This window comes from Diadema antillarum, unplaced genomic scaffold (assembly GCF_040938485.1).
Source record: "Diadema antillarum isolate AM-2024a unplaced genomic scaffold, OU_Dant_1.0 seq00000475_RagTag, whole genome shotgun sequence".
Classification (NCBI taxonomy): Eukaryota; Metazoa; Echinodermata; class Echinoidea; order Diadematoida; family Diadematidae; genus Diadema; species Diadema antillarum.
Genome location: NW_027271442.1, coordinates 560,190 through 579,408, shown reverse-complemented (window position 1 = coordinate 579,408; position 19,219 = coordinate 560,190). Strand labels below are relative to the sequence as shown.

The window sequence follows — 19,219 nt, the reverse complement described above, 5'->3', positions numbered from 1 at the left end:
CTACTGTACAATGTTGTATGTACTAAGAGTATAGTAAAGAGAAACTGCCACACTCCAAGTTTTCATTTTCTATTCCTGCAGAGTTTCGTCTTGGTTTTAGATGTCAAGGAAACTGAAGTGTGTGGGTCGACAAAATGAAATTCTACACTTCACGCAATTGATCTTCAGCAGTCCACAACTGCCTGCTCAATATATGTACAATATGTACAGTGCCACACACAAAAACACACATCATTCAATGGCTTCACACTGGTGTATATAAGGAAACTAGACTTACACGTACAGTATGCCTGCTGACCATAAAATTCCGTAAAAAAAATCAGAATAACTGGGAGAAAATCGTGCAAAATATAGGAATCTTCGCCCATTTCCTGTAGACCTATACAAGTAAATCACAAATGTACAATGTATGTGTTGAAAAGTAAAACGAGCAAAGTTTGAATGAAGCTTAAACTTATTTCCTATGTATTAAGAAATAGGCCTGCATGTTCCTAGGAAATATGGAACATACGTGTGTTTTGTACAATGGTGTACATGTATGTAGGTGGGAGCTATGCAGACTACCGGTACATTCTGGAGATTAGTGGTTGCTTTTACTACTTTAGTAACTGAACTGCCCGAAACCATCCATCTTATTACACCCTGAAATGCCCAAATCTGCCTGTTTGCTTTTTTATAGTTTTATGCTTTACCATTTTTACTGTTTTCATATAGAATATTACATAATTTGAAAGAGTTGAAAGATCAACAAAAGTACCCAACTCTATGTCAGAATTATTTCTGTGACACAACATTCTCTTGGTATCAAAGGTGCATAGTCCCAGTGTTTAATAGTCAAATGCGTACGCGGGCGCACGGCACAAGTTTCCTATAAATGATGAGACCTACATTTTGTACGCTATCGACTCCTCTTTAGCGCTGAATACGCTTTGGCCCACTTCCCCGAGTCCTAAGAAGTCCGATCCACTGTAGTCAGTGGTCCGATCACAGTTCGGCTCATGATTCTGCTGAGGGGGATGACAGCTTTTCATAGCAAACTTCTTTTGTGATGTCATAATAACAAGCACATATGCACGCACCCTGGCATTACTACAGACTGCGCGATGTGCAGAAAAGACAACCGTTACGAAGGCAACGTTACTTAGCAACACCTACGCACTTTACTCTTGATGACAGCTCAACTTTGGTAATCTTCGTATCAATGCTAACGGTGATCGGCAGTATCATCAACAGCGCCCTCTACACTACCGGGACTATGCCCCTTTAACAGTCTTATAGGCTTTCAAATAAACATTACTTATAATTTAGACAAAAATAAACAGGCAGTGAGCTATTTTTATACATCATTTTACACTGTAGAAAGTTGTCAAAATGAGAGTAATATTGCTATGCCTTTTAGGGGACCATAGGCCATTATGTACATATACAAAATCTTCAATTGCTATTAAAAGATCTAAGGGTTAAATACACCCAGTTTGTCTGTAAAGCTGATTGAGGATAAAATGTGTGAATTTACAAGAGAGATAACTACACCTATAACATTTTGTTTAGAGCACAGACTGGAATATTGCCAATCCAAAGAAGAAGTGAAGGGGAAAACCTGGGTGAACAAATTTATGAATCTTTAAATGATATTTACACATTATACAAAATCGTATGTGTAGGTATTCGAATGGCATGTATCCTCTGACGATAGTTTTAATACATTCACATGACGTTCCTAAACTTAAAGTACCTGGTACTAGTATATACTACACTATTATTTGTAGTAGCACATTGTAAACTTTGATGATGCACTTGAAAGTGAGCTTTCTATACAAAGTATAAAGATTAGACAGTAATTACAATGTAGAAACACAAGATTTTGTCAGGGTTTAAATGCTCTGGGCGGGGGTCCCCACTCGTAGTTTAATTTAAGCGTCATGTAAACATGATGAATTTCAACAATTCACCCAGTGGAAAGTTAGCATTAATCCTTTCCCCCACAGCTCCTACTTACAGTAGATCAACCTGAAGTACGTGTTGTACACTACTGTATCGTCACATACTGTACGGTATTGGGTTCATCGTATTACCAGCTCTGTGTGTGTATACACTGTAATTCTTCCTATTAGAACTGTGGTTTAATCATCTTTTGCTTGAACATTAAAAGTTTAAGGTTAGGTGCTGCGGGAATAAAGTTGAAGTTTAATTTTATAGGACTTCAAAGTGTCGAAGGTTGGAGTGCTGTCAAGCTAGAAAATAAACACCTTGTACCAGCAAGCCTGTTTATTCTGACAGCTTTATGAATGTACTATAAAATAAATATGAACGTGAAGGTGTGTGTGGAGCAGACAGGAGTGGGGTATGGGAGTGCATGGGAGTTTTGAGGGGGTAGGGGTAAGGGTACAGGTGGTGGGGAGGGTGGGACAGGTACATGTACATGTACACTAGGTTGGTTGTAGTGAGAGATGAGAATAAGAATGCTGTACAGGGTTGTATATGGGCAATTCCGTGAAAAATGTTACCCGAGGGTGGAAAAATGAAAATCAAGAAACAACTTTGTTTTACCCTGGAAAGTATTCAGGAAGGGTCATATCAATCTGATATGATGAAAAAATTTGGTACAATTTGGAAAAAATGTAATTTTTTAGGTATTGAAATTGTGTGTTTTTTCTAAGATATTGCAGAAAAATTCAGTATAATTTACATGTAATTCTTCTTAAGTAGAAATTTTCCCTATAAAATGACTTTCAGGCAACCATTTTTATGCTATGATAAAGTTGATGACTCATTTTTACATCATCCTTCTTGGTATCGAAAGAAAGTAATTCTTACTTAAAAGATGAGCATTTCAATTTTTTGAATTTCCACCTCTTTCAAAGTGTAATGTCCGTAACGTTTTAGATGTAAAAGTTCTTGTAACACACTGTGTTTTGGTCTAATTTTGTTCTAAATTCAAACGCAAAGCTAAAATGTGATATCACACAACATATCCACACAGTTTTTTTGGGAACCTGCATAATTCCTTTTAAAAAGCGTTACGGACATTACATAACCAATGCGTTACGGACATTACACATTTGTGGCAAAAGTATTAGCTACATAATGATTGTTAGGAATAGTTTGGATTCTACCCTAAAATATTGATCTGTCAAAATGAATGCCCTAGCCCTTGCATGAAAATTGATTTGGGACTTTACTCAGCAATGAGTGCAGTGTTTTGACAAGGTTTTGACTAATCTTCTGCATTCCTCTACAATCTTATTTCATGTGTCTACTTAATTCTACCATGATATACGTGAACATGGATGCAAGCTATCTTATACAGCAACAACACATCAAGTAGAGTAATTATACTGTGATGGCAAGAATGTATGTTAAAACATTGTTAAAGAAGAGAAACAGTCAAAAACATCTGTGGACAAGGACTTTTACACAATGTATGGTCAGTTGCGGTCTGACTTGTCTGTTAAGGAAATAAGTCCAACCTCAATATCTAACCATGTCGTGAATGGTAGCCATCTGGATGAAATGATATTGCGGGATAAGGGAGATATGCTCATATGTACACAAATTGTGTAGGATATTATTAATGGACTATTCAATATTATAATTTACATGAAAATTTAATGTTTTTATTATTCAATAATGTGGAAATCAAATGGAATGTGAATGAAATGCACTTCCTCATTATTCCTTCTAGCAACAGTATTTTGGTTGGTTATAATGTTGTACCATAGCAATTAACATTTATGTCCTGAATCACAATTACTTAAAAAGTGTTATGTACTTTTAGTCATATTTTGCACCGAATTATGCAAAGAAAATCATGTGCCAGTCCATTCGGGGATATGGATAATAGAGCAATCCACAAAAGTGATTGCTGGATAACTAAGGTTGGACTTTACAGTGTATGTAATGAGGATAATCCATCGATTATGAAATTTCTGAAAAGACAAGAATCCATGAATATTTCTTTGAGTGTAGTGAAGGAGAGCCATTTTTAGAAACAGGAAGGAATCATAGTATTAGACCCTCTCCAACAACACCTTTCTTGCTTCCAATGTGATTTGGAAGCAGAATAAACAACATTCTCCAAAACAGACTTTTCTGACCCTGGAAAAGACTGTTGTACGTCAACAAACTGTAGGGAAAAAAAAGAAAGTAAAACTAAACATTCATTGTGTACAAATACATACTGAGCATTTGTTGAACCCTTATTTCATTTGATTTTGATTATGCATTAGTTTTGATTAAAATAAAAGTTGTTTATTCGTGCAGAGTTATGCTCAGTGATGGCTATGTAGATGTGAATAAAAAGTGTAATGTCCGTAACATTTCTTTAAAATTACATTTTGAGTAATTAAAAGTTTGAATATCATAATAGAAAGTCAAAAGGTTGATCTATATGTTATTTATAGATCACAACTGTATTTCAGGCATTAAATAAGTTGATTAAATTCCAAGATGATAGAAAAGTCCACAAATTGTTAAAGTAGGGCTCCACACTGACCAAATAGTCCTCAAATTGGCAACTCCTGAAATAAAAGATCTCATGAAAGGGCTATACAGTCAAACTCGGATACCTCGACGTCGGATAAGCCGAATATCACTTACCTCGGGGGCAAAATGAAAGTCCCGATTGTTCCTATGGAGTTTCCGTGTATTAAAATTCGCGTAGCTCGAAAAAGATAACTCGAAGTTCGGTTACCTCGAAGGGAAATCTAATGCCCCGATCTTAATTAACTTATTGTTTTTCCCAGCATGTTGCTCGAATCGAAATTGCAAACATCACTCAGCATCTCCGATTAAGCGCGCGTGGACAGCGAAGACATGTCACAAATGTTTTCACACTCGATTGTAAATATTCTGAGACCAGAACAATCGCGCGCCCAAGAAGAAATATCCGATACACAGCTGACAAGGAAAATCCCCAACACCTACCAACACACGTACATGGTATGCACATAGCACCCGTGCCAATGGAGGGCTTTACAATAGCACTACGCGCTGCCCCATCATTTGCTTTTCTTTAACCACTGTGTTTTGATTTTTGATCGAGACAGTCATACCGTGCGCGTAGATTTCTCAACCGTCGGGGCACACCTGCTTACGTTGACAGTTATATCTTTGCCATTAATCACGCTCCAGTGTCAAAACATCAATCTCCCTCGTAGTGCTTTTTTTTAACTATTTTTTTTTTTTGGTGCCTTTCACGAAGGAAAAAACATTAGAAAAACTAAATCGGTCCTACTAAACATAGACAAATTAATATTAAGCATTATTGAAGTGATACAGATGTCCATGTCTAAAACAAATAAATAGAAAATTCAATCATCTTACTCTGTGTTTAAAAATTTGACAAATAGGCGTAGAGATTATTATAAAAGTTGATGCCCATATATTGAGGAGGTCAAAACTTACGTTTGAAATGAGAAAATGGGCCCGCATTTGCTGACATTTGTTAGCATCCGACATTTGTTTTAGCATTGTAAAAAGCCGAAAGTTACCGTTATTCATTTTTAAATGTAAAAGCAAACAGCCGACATTCATTTTAGAATCTTACGGAGCTGAATACTATCCTAATCCATTTCCAAACGTGAAAGCAAACATCCGCTATTTGTTTTAGCATCTAACTGAGCGGATTAATACCATTAATCATTTCCAAATGTTAAAGCAACAATCTGTTATTTATTTTTGCGTCGTACGGAGCAGAATATTACCGTTATTCATTTCAAACATCCAACATTTATTTCATTATCGAACGGAGCCGAATGTTACTGCTGTCCACTTCCGAAAGTGAAATGAATCATCTGACAATTATTTTATCATCGCACGGAGCCGAATGTTACTGTTTTTCATTTTTGAACGTCAAGGCAGACATCAGACATTTTGGACCATGAAACGTATAGCTGAATGTTACTGATATTTATTTCGAAATGTACCGTAGCAAATATCCAATATTATTTTTTTATCATCGTATGGGGCAGAATGTTACTGCTGTTCACTTCCAAACATGCCAAACGTAAAAGCAATCATTCGACATGTATTTTAGCATCTTCCGGAGCTGAATGCTATTGACATTTACTTTCGAACGTAAAAGCACACATCCGGCATTTATTTTATCAGCGTACGGAGTTGAATGAATTATTGTTATTCACTTCAGAACATCAAAGCAAACATTCGACATTTATTTTAGCATCTTCCGGAGCTAAATGTTATTGCAATTTACTTTCGAACATAAAAGCAAACATCCAGCATTTATTTCATCATTGTCAGAAGTTGAATATTATTGTTACTCTTTTCCGAACGTCAAAGCAAACATCAAACATTGATTTTACCATTAAACGCAGCTGAATGTTAATGTTATTCCTTTCGAAATTTAAAAGCAAACATCAGACAGTTATTTTAGCATCATATGGACATGATGGAGCAGAATATTACTGCTATTTTCTTCCGAACATAAAAACGATCATCTGACATCTATTTTAGCATCTTCCGGAGCCGAATGCTATTGCTATTTACTTTCGAAAGTATAAGGAAACATCCGACATTTATTTAACCATCGTACGGAGTTGAATGTTATTGTTTTTCATTTCCGAACGTCATAGCAAAAATTCGACATTTATTTCAGCGTCTTCCGGAGCCGAATGTTATCCTTATTCATTTCCGAACGCAAAATCAAACATCTAACATTAGTTTTAGCATCATACGGAGCTGAGTCTTATCGTTATTCATTTCCAAAAGTATGAGCAAACATCCGACATTTATTTTAGTATCTTACCGAGTCGAATATTACCGTCATTCATTTCCACAATTAAACGCAAAAATCTGACACTTACTTTAGCATCTTACGTAGCCGATTGTTACCGCTGTTCATTTTCAAAAGTAAAGGCAAACATCCGACTTTTTTTTTTTTTTTTGGTAGCGCGATCGGGCCACCAAAATCTTTATTTCTGAAATTTTGATTTCATTTCCGATTTTCACTCAATTCATTCATATAAAAGTTGATTCAATTCAAATTGACAAGCATGCAAACAATCAGTAGGCACTATAACAGACACCATGTTGAACATCGATAAACGTCGAACATCGATAAACATCGGATAAGTCGAAGAAAATTCGACGTACGCGTACCTCGAAATTCGCGTACGTCGAACTATTTTCTTCAGTCCCGACGAATTCGAGGTATCCGAGTTTGACTGTAGTAGCATTGTCCATGTGTATTGATTACCATCCAGTGAAAAGGATAAAGAATATTAATACTTGCATGTGACTCCTGCCACTTAATGAAAGTGGACAAATCTGTAATGTCCGTAACACTTAGAATGTAATGTCCGTAACGCCACAATTATGGCTCTAGGAGGTACATGTGCCATCTATTTCACTAAATTTGATTTTATTTTCTTGAAACATTTCTTTACCTTCCAATTTATTCCTACATTGGTCTAATTATGTGCTTAAACTCACAGACTTTTCAATGATTGTATAGGCATGCAAAAAGTCATGTCCAAAAAATGTAATGTCCGTAACGGGCAACATTTTATGCAGTAAGTGTCATATGGTGTGGTGAAATGGATTGAAATTTTCACTGTTTATGAGTTAGCCTCATATGTGAGTGATTCCATTGTATGAGTTCAGAATGAAAATATTTTGTTATCTTAATGACCTTTTGAAGTTGCAAATTTTGTCTGAAATGTAATGTCCGTAACGCTGGAACTGCCCATATGGGGTACAGTAGGTACTAAATTGAAATACAGTTTTACTGTAGGTGAGTGTGGTGTGTTGCAAGGTATGGCAGTAGCTGGAGTTACTTACATAATAATGTAGCATGAGTTGCATCAAATCACCAAAGAAACAAAACAAAACAAAGCAAGCAAAATAGCAAACATTGAAGAGGTTTAGAAGAAAAAGGAAGCCTCCTGCAATGTTGAATAGAGGCCCTGGGGAAGGGATTAAACTTGGGTTCAACTGACTCGAAGAAGAGGAAGAAGAAAACAGAAAACTGAGTGTACATGCATGGCATGTTTATTGTTATCTACACAGTATATGTTGGTGCATGCACCATTTTATTAGACCCTCAACTACACGTAGCTTGCAAAATTAATACATGTTGTACAATCGCGTACTTGGATAAATCAAAGCTCGATAGAGATGTAGCATGGTGGCCAGGGGCCACCAGAATAAAGATGTTTGTTAGGCTACCATTTTTAAAGAAATTATATGTTTTGGTGGCCCAATCGGACTAACAAATATTTGTGAATGTATACATTGTTTTGATGTGTTTCTCTCATCCAGATCAGGGGGAAATAGCTCACAGCTCAGTGCTTGCTATCATTCTAAACTGCACACATTTCAGTGAGGTACTGCCAACCAGGCTTGCCAAATCGCTACTGGTCTTCATTGCCAATTCAGTTTATTTTTCAGCCACGACTGGCCAAGTCATGTTTTTCTCCGGGCCAAATTACAGCCCTATCTAAAAATGCAACCCGGTATGCAGATGGACCCCTGGAAGACGAATAATAATTTCATGAAAAGATGATGCTATGAAAAAATCACATCTATGCTTCCAAGTGCACTTTAAGTATTTGCATTGAATATCAATCCTGCCCAGTTTCATATGGCCATTTTTACAATCAGTGGTGTAAAACACAGTTTTGGCACTAATTGGTGTATAACTTTCTTATACACTGACAGATATGCATTATTTTTTCTCATAAACTTACCACCCACAGTGTCTACCTTGGGTACCTTAATGAACTTTCCTCTCTTTTTCTTTCAGATGTGGCATGCACTTACATGCTTGAAATCCAACACTTTTGGTGTATGCACTCTGACATGGTTTTTTTTGTCAGACCTAGCATATTAAATTGTTCATTCCTTTTCATTATTTTTGTTGTTGTGGTGATAGACAGGTATCCAACATTAAGAACTATTATGTTTACCAGGTTCTGTTTTGTCTTCTTTAAAGACTGAAATTGTCCAAACTTTATGTTTCGGAGGTGACATTTTCCGTTAACAATTAACCCCTCTTTTGAGTTAGCTCTTGCTCACAATTATAAAATTCAACTTTGCTAATTTCCATCAAAACAGAATAGTAATCAATCTGACTTAACTTCGATCCAAAGATTATTTGATTCAAATAGCTTATCATTTTTTGGTGAGTGTTTATAAATTTATGCAACTTTTCCGTTAACTTTTCTGTCACCTCCGAGACAACATATTTATGTATTTGATTTTTTTATTCTTGACATCAGTTATACATTACATTTACAAAAATGTAACATATCCCCTCACATTATCTCTGAAGGAAGGTAGTAGAAATATAGCCTGTTGTTTTCATTTCGGAGCAATTTACAATTTTCCGTTAACACTTGTCACCTCCGAAACAATCGTCACCTCCGAAACAACAAGCGTATTATATTTGATAATTTCTCGAAGACAAAGCAATTTTGTTTGATTCTGTCCAATTGACAGGAATCTCTTTTGGATGAAAATAGTAATATGGCAACAGGAAGTGAGAATTTTCTAGAGATTAATAAAAGACCTAATAAAAACTAAGAATTACTGTTTCGGAGGTGACAAAACACTGTTAACAAGAGTTTTTGCTCATTTCTATTGAAGAGAAACCATATCATGTACACCAATGGTTTCATTTATTTTAGTAACATAAGTCTCATAGTGGAGAAATCAACTAACACACTCTCACTCTTATTTTTATTACTATACTGTACGTTTTAGGGCAAATTTACATTTTTTCACTTTTTTAACAAAGAGAATGCACAAAATACACCCATCTGTTGTATATATAATACTGTAATCAAGATCAATTCTCCAGCTTTAGTTAAGTAAACATATAGATGCTTTCATCTTAGAAGCTTGATTTCCAATAAAGCAATTTAGTTGTGAGGATTTACCAATCACAGCTGTCCATGTAGGTTGCTTTTTCTTGTGTTTCGGAGGTGACATTGTTTGTTAACACCATATTGTTATGTGATAGCGAAAGGCAAGACTTCAGTTCCTTTTCACTATCTATTAACATTTTCAAATACATTTAATATCTACAAAATCATCACAACAGAAGTGACTTTTGTATAACCTAGCTCACCAGAATTCCCTTGATACCAAAGTGATACATGCGGCAGTTCATGCATGCCCTAGTCCACAATCTTTAAAAAAAAATCATAAAATAATCAAACTCCACAAAAAGGCCACATGCCTACATGTATAGCTGGTACACAACTTGTTCTTGAATTCTTAGTAGTTGTTTTTCCATGTACAACGTGGTAATCATAAACAAAATTATGTGATTTTTTTTTAATATAAACAATAATTATTACATTTTCAAAGTTGAACCAACTGTTTATGACATTGTATTTTTTAAGATTATTGAAGTTATCTGACAACTAAAGTGAACAGAGGAACAAGTCCCCAGGACTGGAAAGGGAAAGATCCAAAAACAAGATTTGTATTTCTATCTCAATTTAATTTTGATGACGTGTTTACCTTGTTTTGTTATTATGTTTTATCTTAGAATTTGGCTTTAAGTACTGGAATTTCAAGGAAAAGAAAATGGTTTCTTAAAGGACAAGTCCACCTTCATATACATGTGGATTGAGTGAATGCAACAACATTAGTAGAACACATCATTGAAAATTTGGGAAATTGGACAATCCATTCAAAAGTTATGGGTTTTTTAAAGTATCTATGCAATCACTGCTGGATGAGACGACTACGACAGTGTATGATGTCACATGCATACAACGATATAAAGAAAATATAAGTGAATTTCACAAAACTTTACTTTTTGAAAAAAGTGCACATTTCTTCAACTTGCTACTGATGTATGTTAGGGCAATATTATTCACCCTGCCTTCCAAAAGAGAGAAGTCAAGTGTTCTTTTGTTATGCAAGAAAAGTGAAAATATGTTGAATTTTCTTGATACTTTCTCTATATCCTTGTACACGTGTGACATCACAAGCTATAGAAGTCTTCTCATTCAGCTTTGACTGAGCAGAAACTTCAAAAATTCCCAACTCTGGAATGGATTGCCTTATTTTCCTCAAACTCTCACTGATGTGTTTTACTAATATTGCTGTATTTACTCAACCCTCGTGTCTATTGAGGTGAACTTGTCCTTCTTCGGTCCCTTATAGGGTTATTTGAGACCAGTTTGTGTCCGGGACCTTCTGTGAAGTTGATGGGTAAAATTACTGAACAAAAAAAAATTTCCCCATAAGTTCACACAAAAGCATTATGCTGCTCTCTTCAGCTGGGAAACACAAACTTTTGTCTTAACCAAACTGTAAAAACTTGCTAAAGATTAGTATGAATTACAATCTAAAACAAAATATGAGCTGGTATCCACTATCATGAAAGAGAATAACTAAACAAAATAACAAGTAAGAACTAAAAGAAAGAGCTTATATTTGAAAATTAAAGCCATGAGGAAAGACATGAATGTTCACAATATATTAGTTAACACCTGAGAAGTTGGGTTGTCTCTGTGTTGTGTCACCTCCAAAACAATAAAATGATTTTTTCTTATCTTATACTTTTTACTCTCAAAAGTGACTAATGATTGCTGGTAATTTTCAAGCAATTCAGAAAGATACATAAAATATATTTTAGTAATGTCAACAGTTTAAATGAATCTGGTATATAGAAAATTTATCCCAGATGAACCAAACACCTTTCACCAGTATTATAACATTTGTGTGGTGGCTATCAAGAATGATGAAGAATTCATGAACATCCTTGAATTAATCTACATGTATTTATAATACTATGTTCAAACAAAAACATAATACAAGTCAAATAAGAATTTTTGCTTTTGGCATTCATAACCTATGTCCCCACCAAAAAATTACAATGGTACCTTCCGCAACGATAACTTTAAAGATAGTGAATCAATCTAAAATACAATGTGAGGGATTGAAACTATAACTCATTGCCAACACCTTACAGAAAACCCCATTCAATTTGCTTCAGAGGTCAAAGAGAAATGAGGATTTTTGTAGAGCATGTCAGGAATCCCTTCCCTCCAAGTTCTGTATATTGTGTTTACACATTAATATGCAGTTCCAAGAGCATCCAAGTGCTAAACTTGGAAGAATCAGACTCCTGACATCCTTTATAACAATCCACATTTCTTTTAGACCACTTATCCAAACTGACTGGGGCTTTCTGCAAAATAGAGCTAAGATGTTATAATTTAAGACCCCAAAGTAGATTTTAGCTGATTTAATCATATTGGGTGCTATCAATGCAAAAGTCTAATTGTAATTATTTTTTTTTTTTTTTTTTTTTTTTGGGGGGGGGGGGGGGGAGGGGACATACTACATGAATACTTGAACACAATGTTAACATTGAATGTCACCTCCGAAACAAAGTTATTCTTCCCTGGTGTTGTGGAATAAAATGTTCTGAGAGCAAAAAAACATTATTAAAATGATCTTACACCCTCATTTCAATTTAAGGTAGAAAATGGAATGCCATGTTTCTTCAGGTTACAATATCTAGCTTATGTCCGTCATATTCTTACTGTAAATGAATATTTCAACACAATGTTAACGTTGAATGTCACCTCCGAAACGTAGTGATTCTTCCCTGGTGTTGTGGAATAAAATGTTCTGAGAGCAAAGAAACATTACTAAAATGATCTCACACCCTCATCTCAATTTAAGGTAGAAAATGGAATGCCATGTTTCTTCAGATTACAATATTTAGCTTACAACCCGCGTCCAAATGGAAGGCAAACTACCGGTGCCCATGCTAATTAATGAAGTGTGAAAAAACACTTGTTCTGTGTGGTTTATCTGCTTGAAACAGGAGTTAATTTCTTGTTCTCGAGTTATAATTATTAAAAACATTGATAAAAAGAAGAAGTTTTGTGTTATTGTCACTTATTCTCAAAAAAACTGAGTGTTAATATTAATGTCACCTCCGAAACATTCTATTATGTTAACTGTCACCTCCGAAACATCCATGTGTGAAAAATCCAAGATTTAAAGAAATGATTGGAATTTCATTTAACCTACATAGGAAGGTAGCCCTTCTTAAAGACTTGTTATAGTATAGAGTTTGACCTGGCTTGCCCTCCAATAAATAGTTAAAATCTTAAAAATTGCATGTCAATTGGTATTTTTACCAAAAATTTATAAATCTCATGTATTTTTTTTTAAATTCACTTTATATTCAACCCCCAAATAGTTTTGATTCACAAACTATATATTGTTGTTAACCATATAAACTTTGCATGGTGAAGTTTGACTATACAGAGTTTTGTCATTATGGTGCAATTCATGAAAACAAAATTTTGCTTAAATTTACTTCAGGTGCCAGGGTTTTCCTTAAATTACACCAATAACTCTTCAGCTTTAAGGTCTGAAATGTTATTTTTTCAAAAATTTGAATACTTTCTATTGAAACAGGAATCAAACAGAATAATGAAAAAATATTTTGTTTGAAATTTTGACCCTCTGAGTACAAAAGTTACACCACTGATCGTAAAAAAGGCCATATACAACCATCATGGTTTACTTTATCATTTTGATGTTTGTGAAACATTACTTTTATATTTGTCTTCATCTTTTCTGGCTACAAAATTTCATTGTCAGGCCACCAAAGAATGAAGTTTGTGTCTTGCCTTTGACTACGCAGTACTCAAGCAGATCTGTGAAATGAACCCTTCTTTTTTAGAGTGAGAATGGATTGTAACCCGATGTTGAATCACTGAGTACAGTCAAACCTGCCTCGGTGGTCACCTGTCTATAGTGGCCACCTGTCATATACGGCCACAAAAAAAACAAAACAAAACAAATTCTCTCCAAGAGAAACATCATGTAAGTGACCCTGTTAATAGCAGCCACCTGTAAATAACAGCCACTTTTTTCGCCTCCCTTGAGTTGCTGCTCAATGGAGTGTATGATGTACACGATTGTACAGCTCTACAGTCAATGTGTACACATGACAAATCTCATTTCGAGCTATTGCACAGTAGCGGGATCACTATCTGGACATTTCCACTGCGATAGAAATCTCAAGATTTTTGCCCATTGGATGAGGACACAAAAATCCCCCTTGGTACACGTAATTGACGAAAATCCGCAAATCCCAAGAAATCTTGTGTTTATTTTCGAGCTACTGCGAAAAATTTGCCCTGCAGCAACCATGTGAATGCTGGAGCAAATAATCACGCGAGATTTTATATTCCATCATTCAAAGCGCACGTTAAAACAGCACGCTCAGCACACCACTATGACGCCCAAGAAAAGAAGGGAGAAGAGAAGCGCATGGTGTGAAGCGCACTGTGTATGCGCCAGTTTGGCAGATTTCATGCAAGCACAGATTCGGTGGCAAACTATCGCGATTGGCAATTAGTGGAATATTTCTGTCCATGTGAATGCTTGCAACAAAACAAAAATCTCCAGATTATTTGGATTGCAGTTGTTACCCTGCTGACTTGACTGTGCGTATGCAGCTAGCGCAATGGACAGCGCTGGTCATTCAGTCTACAATGTATGATGCGTTCTGAATTTAATTAATTTCCTTCTAGCCTCTGATAGGCCTATCTCCATTTATTCTGTACAAGAACTGCCACGCTCAGTTGAGTAGACAAAAGCTCACACTGTACATAGTTACATTATGGCATTCTATTCACAGCCAGTTTCTCTTTTGATGGTACTGTAACTGGATACAGTGTAGTTCTGTTGAAGTTAGCTTGTGTGGTTTGGGGAAACGCCAACATTTTCTCTTTCATAACTTGAGACAAACAAAACAAAAGGAAACCAAAGAGAAAGTCCAAGCTTAAAAACAGGAAAAACAAAAAACAAAACCAGAAACTCATTTCTTCCGAGAAATATTGCAAACACTTTCTAACTTTGTGTGTTCACATTGAAGATGTTGATTAAGGAAAGGCATGAATCTTCAGGAAATAATGTTTAATACACTTTTACACTTTGTCCTTTTGACCTTTGTGTTTTGTTAACCTCCTATTGTATTGGGTATTATTCATAAGCCAAAACTGCTCATCAAATTTATGAAAGTTGGAAAACTATTCCCTGTGTTATGTATCTAAAAAAAAAAAAAAAAAAAAAAATTGAACAGATCACATCCATGAGGTACTCGTTACAGAGTCATGAGCTCTCGAAGTCAAGAATACTTTCAAAATACACACTTCCTGTCAAGTTGGCTAGTAAACATTGATGCCGCCTTAATCAAGATTTATAGCCCTGAACAAACTCAGACAGAGTGAGAGTCCTTTCATTACAATTTTTTCCTTTTTTTTAAATTCATTTTTTGAGACTACCATGTACAGGCTCCCGTCCTGCTCCAAAGGAGTTTTATTCATCGCGATGAGGATCAGGAAACGACAAAGGGAAACGGACAAGACACCACTTCCGCAGGACTGAAATCAAATCCTCCAGACATCGTACACAATTTTATCATAATACGGCAAAGGAGGAAGTCAGACCCACACCAACAGTGGTAGGGGGAAAATTCATATTGTACAATGCATAAAGGCATCTTTAACCAATTGTGTTTTTTGAATGCTGATCAGCACTGAAAACCTTATAGAGCTGTATACACAGTCCAAATTTTCCTGGCACGGAGAGGGTTAATAACCATTTATGTGCTAGTGCACTTTAATGCAGAGTGTATGTTGTAGCTTTAGTTTTAAAACTTGCTATGCATTTTCCTTGAGTATTCCATCCAAACTTGAGATTCCTAGCTCACTCAGGTATACCTATAGCAATGTGTCAAGGAAAGGTCATTTTGATATCACAATATTTTATAGGGATTTATATTTTAGGGGATTAGGCAAATCTCTATTCACTGACAATGATTACAATCTACAAATGTACAGTAACTACCATGCTTCTGCGGGAAATTAATACATTGTAGGTTTTAGGTATTAAAAAAATCTCTTTTGATTACAGCAATGATTACTAGTGGTTAAATACGTGTACAAGACTTGTGTGGGAATCAGTGAAGAGAGTACATTGTACTTTCTTGGAAAACAAAGTACATGTACATTGTACAGTGAAAGTTACTAGCATTCATGATTCATTTCACCTCAGAATCACCTATTGGGTGCAACATTGGATTAAAGCTGCAACTTGGAACATTTGCTTTCATACCCCATACCTACGCAAATCAAAACAGCAGGCCATTTCATGAACAAATTTCTGTACAGGATTGTATGTCCACTGATGTTGTCCCAAAACTACAACTTGTGCTTCAACTGGAGTTTAAGAAAAAATCTTTTAGAGAAAATGAGTCATCTTACAAATTGTAACTGTACAAAAAAACTCCAAAGATATCACAATCTGCTCCTGCTTTATGTTGTACTTCCTGTAAAAAGCATGCCTACAAACATACAGTATGTAGGTGCTTTGTGTACAATGTACGTATGTAATTGAAACTCACTATAAAGTTTTTCACACTAATTGCAAGCAATAAAAAAAAGAGCCATACAACATGTACATAAGGTTATGCCTTCAGATTTGAAAATAAAAAGAGTAAAATGACATTTATTTGATCATAAAATGTACATCTACACATACCGGTACCCATTCTAAACGGACAACAATAAAATCAATATCCATGTACCTGGTAAACACTTTTATAGTGACACCCATCACAATAAATAAACAGCTCCAAAACATTAAACATTTCTACATTCTAAATTGTACATTAATTCTAATGTCTAGTCAAATGACAGTATGTGAATCAGGTCTTCACAACAATTATGTGAGTGGTTATATTCATGATCACAGAGTACAGCAGTGAAAGGAAAATGCATGTTGCATGATGTCAAGATCAGGATTAATAATTTTTGATAAGCACTCACATGAAATTGATTGCTTGCACTAAAATTTGGTATTAACAATCGACAGTGAGCCACAACGTAATGTCCATGGGGAAGAATTTGCAATTTTTGACAGCAAAACTTGTCCATCGCTGCACTATGTAAATTCAAAGTACTTTACGGCAAGCGCTGCATGTGCATCACCTTTGATCATCTGCTAGTGCTACAGCAATCGTTTCCATAGCGCGCCGCTTGAGAGTGCACCGCCGCACAGCAGACAGCATGACCTTTGAATGATTAAAAGGGCAGCGATTACCATCCAAGTATTAACTTCTGCCTCTATTTACCACCAAGCAGATATTAACTATGCAGAGAGAAATTCTCTTCGGACTGGCACAGTGTGCAGACAAAGTAATAAATCTTTATTCATTTCTGTACGTTATAAATTGCTTATACAATTTGTAACACATAAAAGTGAAGAAAAAATTAAGATTACAATTAGTTGTATGTACCGATGGCCAATACTGTAATTCTACTCTACTCTACAATGATGTACCATCTATAGATAGATATGAGAGTAGACAGAAAAATCTGTCTGTCCGGAGGAGTCTTTGATAAATTTTTTGACTTTATCGGGTCTAGGAAGAGGGGATTCCAGACACAGTCTCTGTGGAACATACATACATGTACACGTATCCCGACGACCAGATACAGACCGATCTTTCAGTCAAGTCCGAGTTACAATTGTACCACACATACACACTGATCACTGTTACTACGATCATGTAATTCACTCAAAGTTTGTGTACACTCATACTGTACTGACCCTTAGCCTAAGCCTTAGCTGCCACGGTTAACCCCACAACAGTCAGTGGTGGATCCTTTTGTACAGGAACTCATGATAAATTCATCATGGTAATTAACATTTACTAAATAAATAAATTTTGATTGAAATATTAGCCATTAACTTTAGAATTGTAATGATAAGTTTACAAACAGATACAGTACTTGTAGATCCAGAAATAGTAGAATTAGGCTATTTCTACACCATCGTTCATGTCCACGTTCATGTAATGTGTTCAATTGGTGTTAGATTAAATTTAAATAAACTTTATATTAGGCCCTACACGATGTTATTGTTAATAAGGATGCCCGTCAATAATATGTTTGGTTGGTTTTGTTGGAACATCGGTCTTCGTCTACAATCAATGTAATTTCTAACGTTACAATGACAATGCAATGTACATGTAACCAAAAACGTTTACCGTACTCATTCACATACAGTAATTGCAGCACTCAACCACGTAGAGTGGTTTTGGATTGTGATCGCTCCGAATTTTCCCATTCGGCATTATGTCAACTTTATTCTGGTCAAATCTGCCTCTTTAGAATGCACTGTAGAGACAATAGACCCTACAATTTAGTAATCGTGTCGAACAGCGTAGGGCCTAGACTCACTGCTAGTGCTACTGTACTGGCGTGTTGAATCACATGGGCCCCTTCGAACTGCCACAGCCATCGTGATGTGATCGCTGTGTTTTGTTGGTGCGAGGTCTCACTTTAACTGCCCTAACTTCATCATGCTGCATGTTACTAGAATGAGATAAAAATAGAAGATGTGGGTGTATTCACTGGTATGTCATACTCACTTTGTTCTTGGCGAAAAATCCTGAAAACTCCATGACGATGTTCTTCACTCGACTAGGACTAGCACCGATGAAGTTGATTTTTCAGAGTGAATCCTTATCTTCGTCAGTGCACAATACACAGTAATTAGCACACGGAAGTCTCACACACAATGATATCAAACCACAACCGCGTAGAGAATCCACGTATTTCCCCTTCAGTGTGCAGTAAGTGTGCGCTGAGCTCACTTTTGGGTGATAGCGCCATCTATAGTTAAATGCCTTCGCAGCAGTGAGCTAGCTGCCCCTCGTCTAGCGTAGTCTGGATTTTACGGTACTGTATCTTTCTCCAACCTGTCCAGCATTTTCTTCGACAACAGCGTTACTTTGGCATGTTTGGTGAGTGATACAGTACTCAGGGGCGGATCCAGGAATTCTGTAAAGGGGGAGGGGGGGGGGGGGGGGGGACTAATATTTCTGGTGCTACGTTTCCGGGTTCCATTTCTTTTTTTTTCTTTTTTTCTTTTTTAACTAAAATTAAGGGGGGACATGCGCCGGTTGCGCCCCCCTCTGGATCCGCCACTGGTACTTCACCTGTTATAATAATTATCTGAAATGTATAATAATTTCTATAGGATATAAGTTTTTCTTAGAGTTAACCACCTCCAGTAGGGCACTAAAGGTCAAATTGTCTATGAGTCAGACGCTAAAACTTTTACTGAGATAAGCATCAGCTACACCCGAACGTGACATCGCCAGAGAGTGTCGATGATTACAGCAAAGATCGTATGACACCGT

General features: G+C 36.0%; 1 protein-coding gene across 1 annotated transcript in view; it reads right to left on the bottom strand.

Annotated features, from left to right (window-relative positions):
* LOC139733415 (MOB kinase activator 3B-like) overlaps positions 1–18,548 on the bottom strand; it is a 30,753-nt gene extending 12,205 nt beyond the window's left edge. Inside the window, exon 1 of the mRNA XM_071644237.1 lies at positions 18,446–18,548. Coding sequence (XP_071500338.1) covers positions 18,446–18,478 — 33 coding nt within the window. The 5' untranslated portion in view covers positions 18,479–18,548. The remainder of the gene's footprint in view (positions 1–18,445) is intronic.
* Positions 18,549–19,219: the final 671 nt, after the last annotated feature.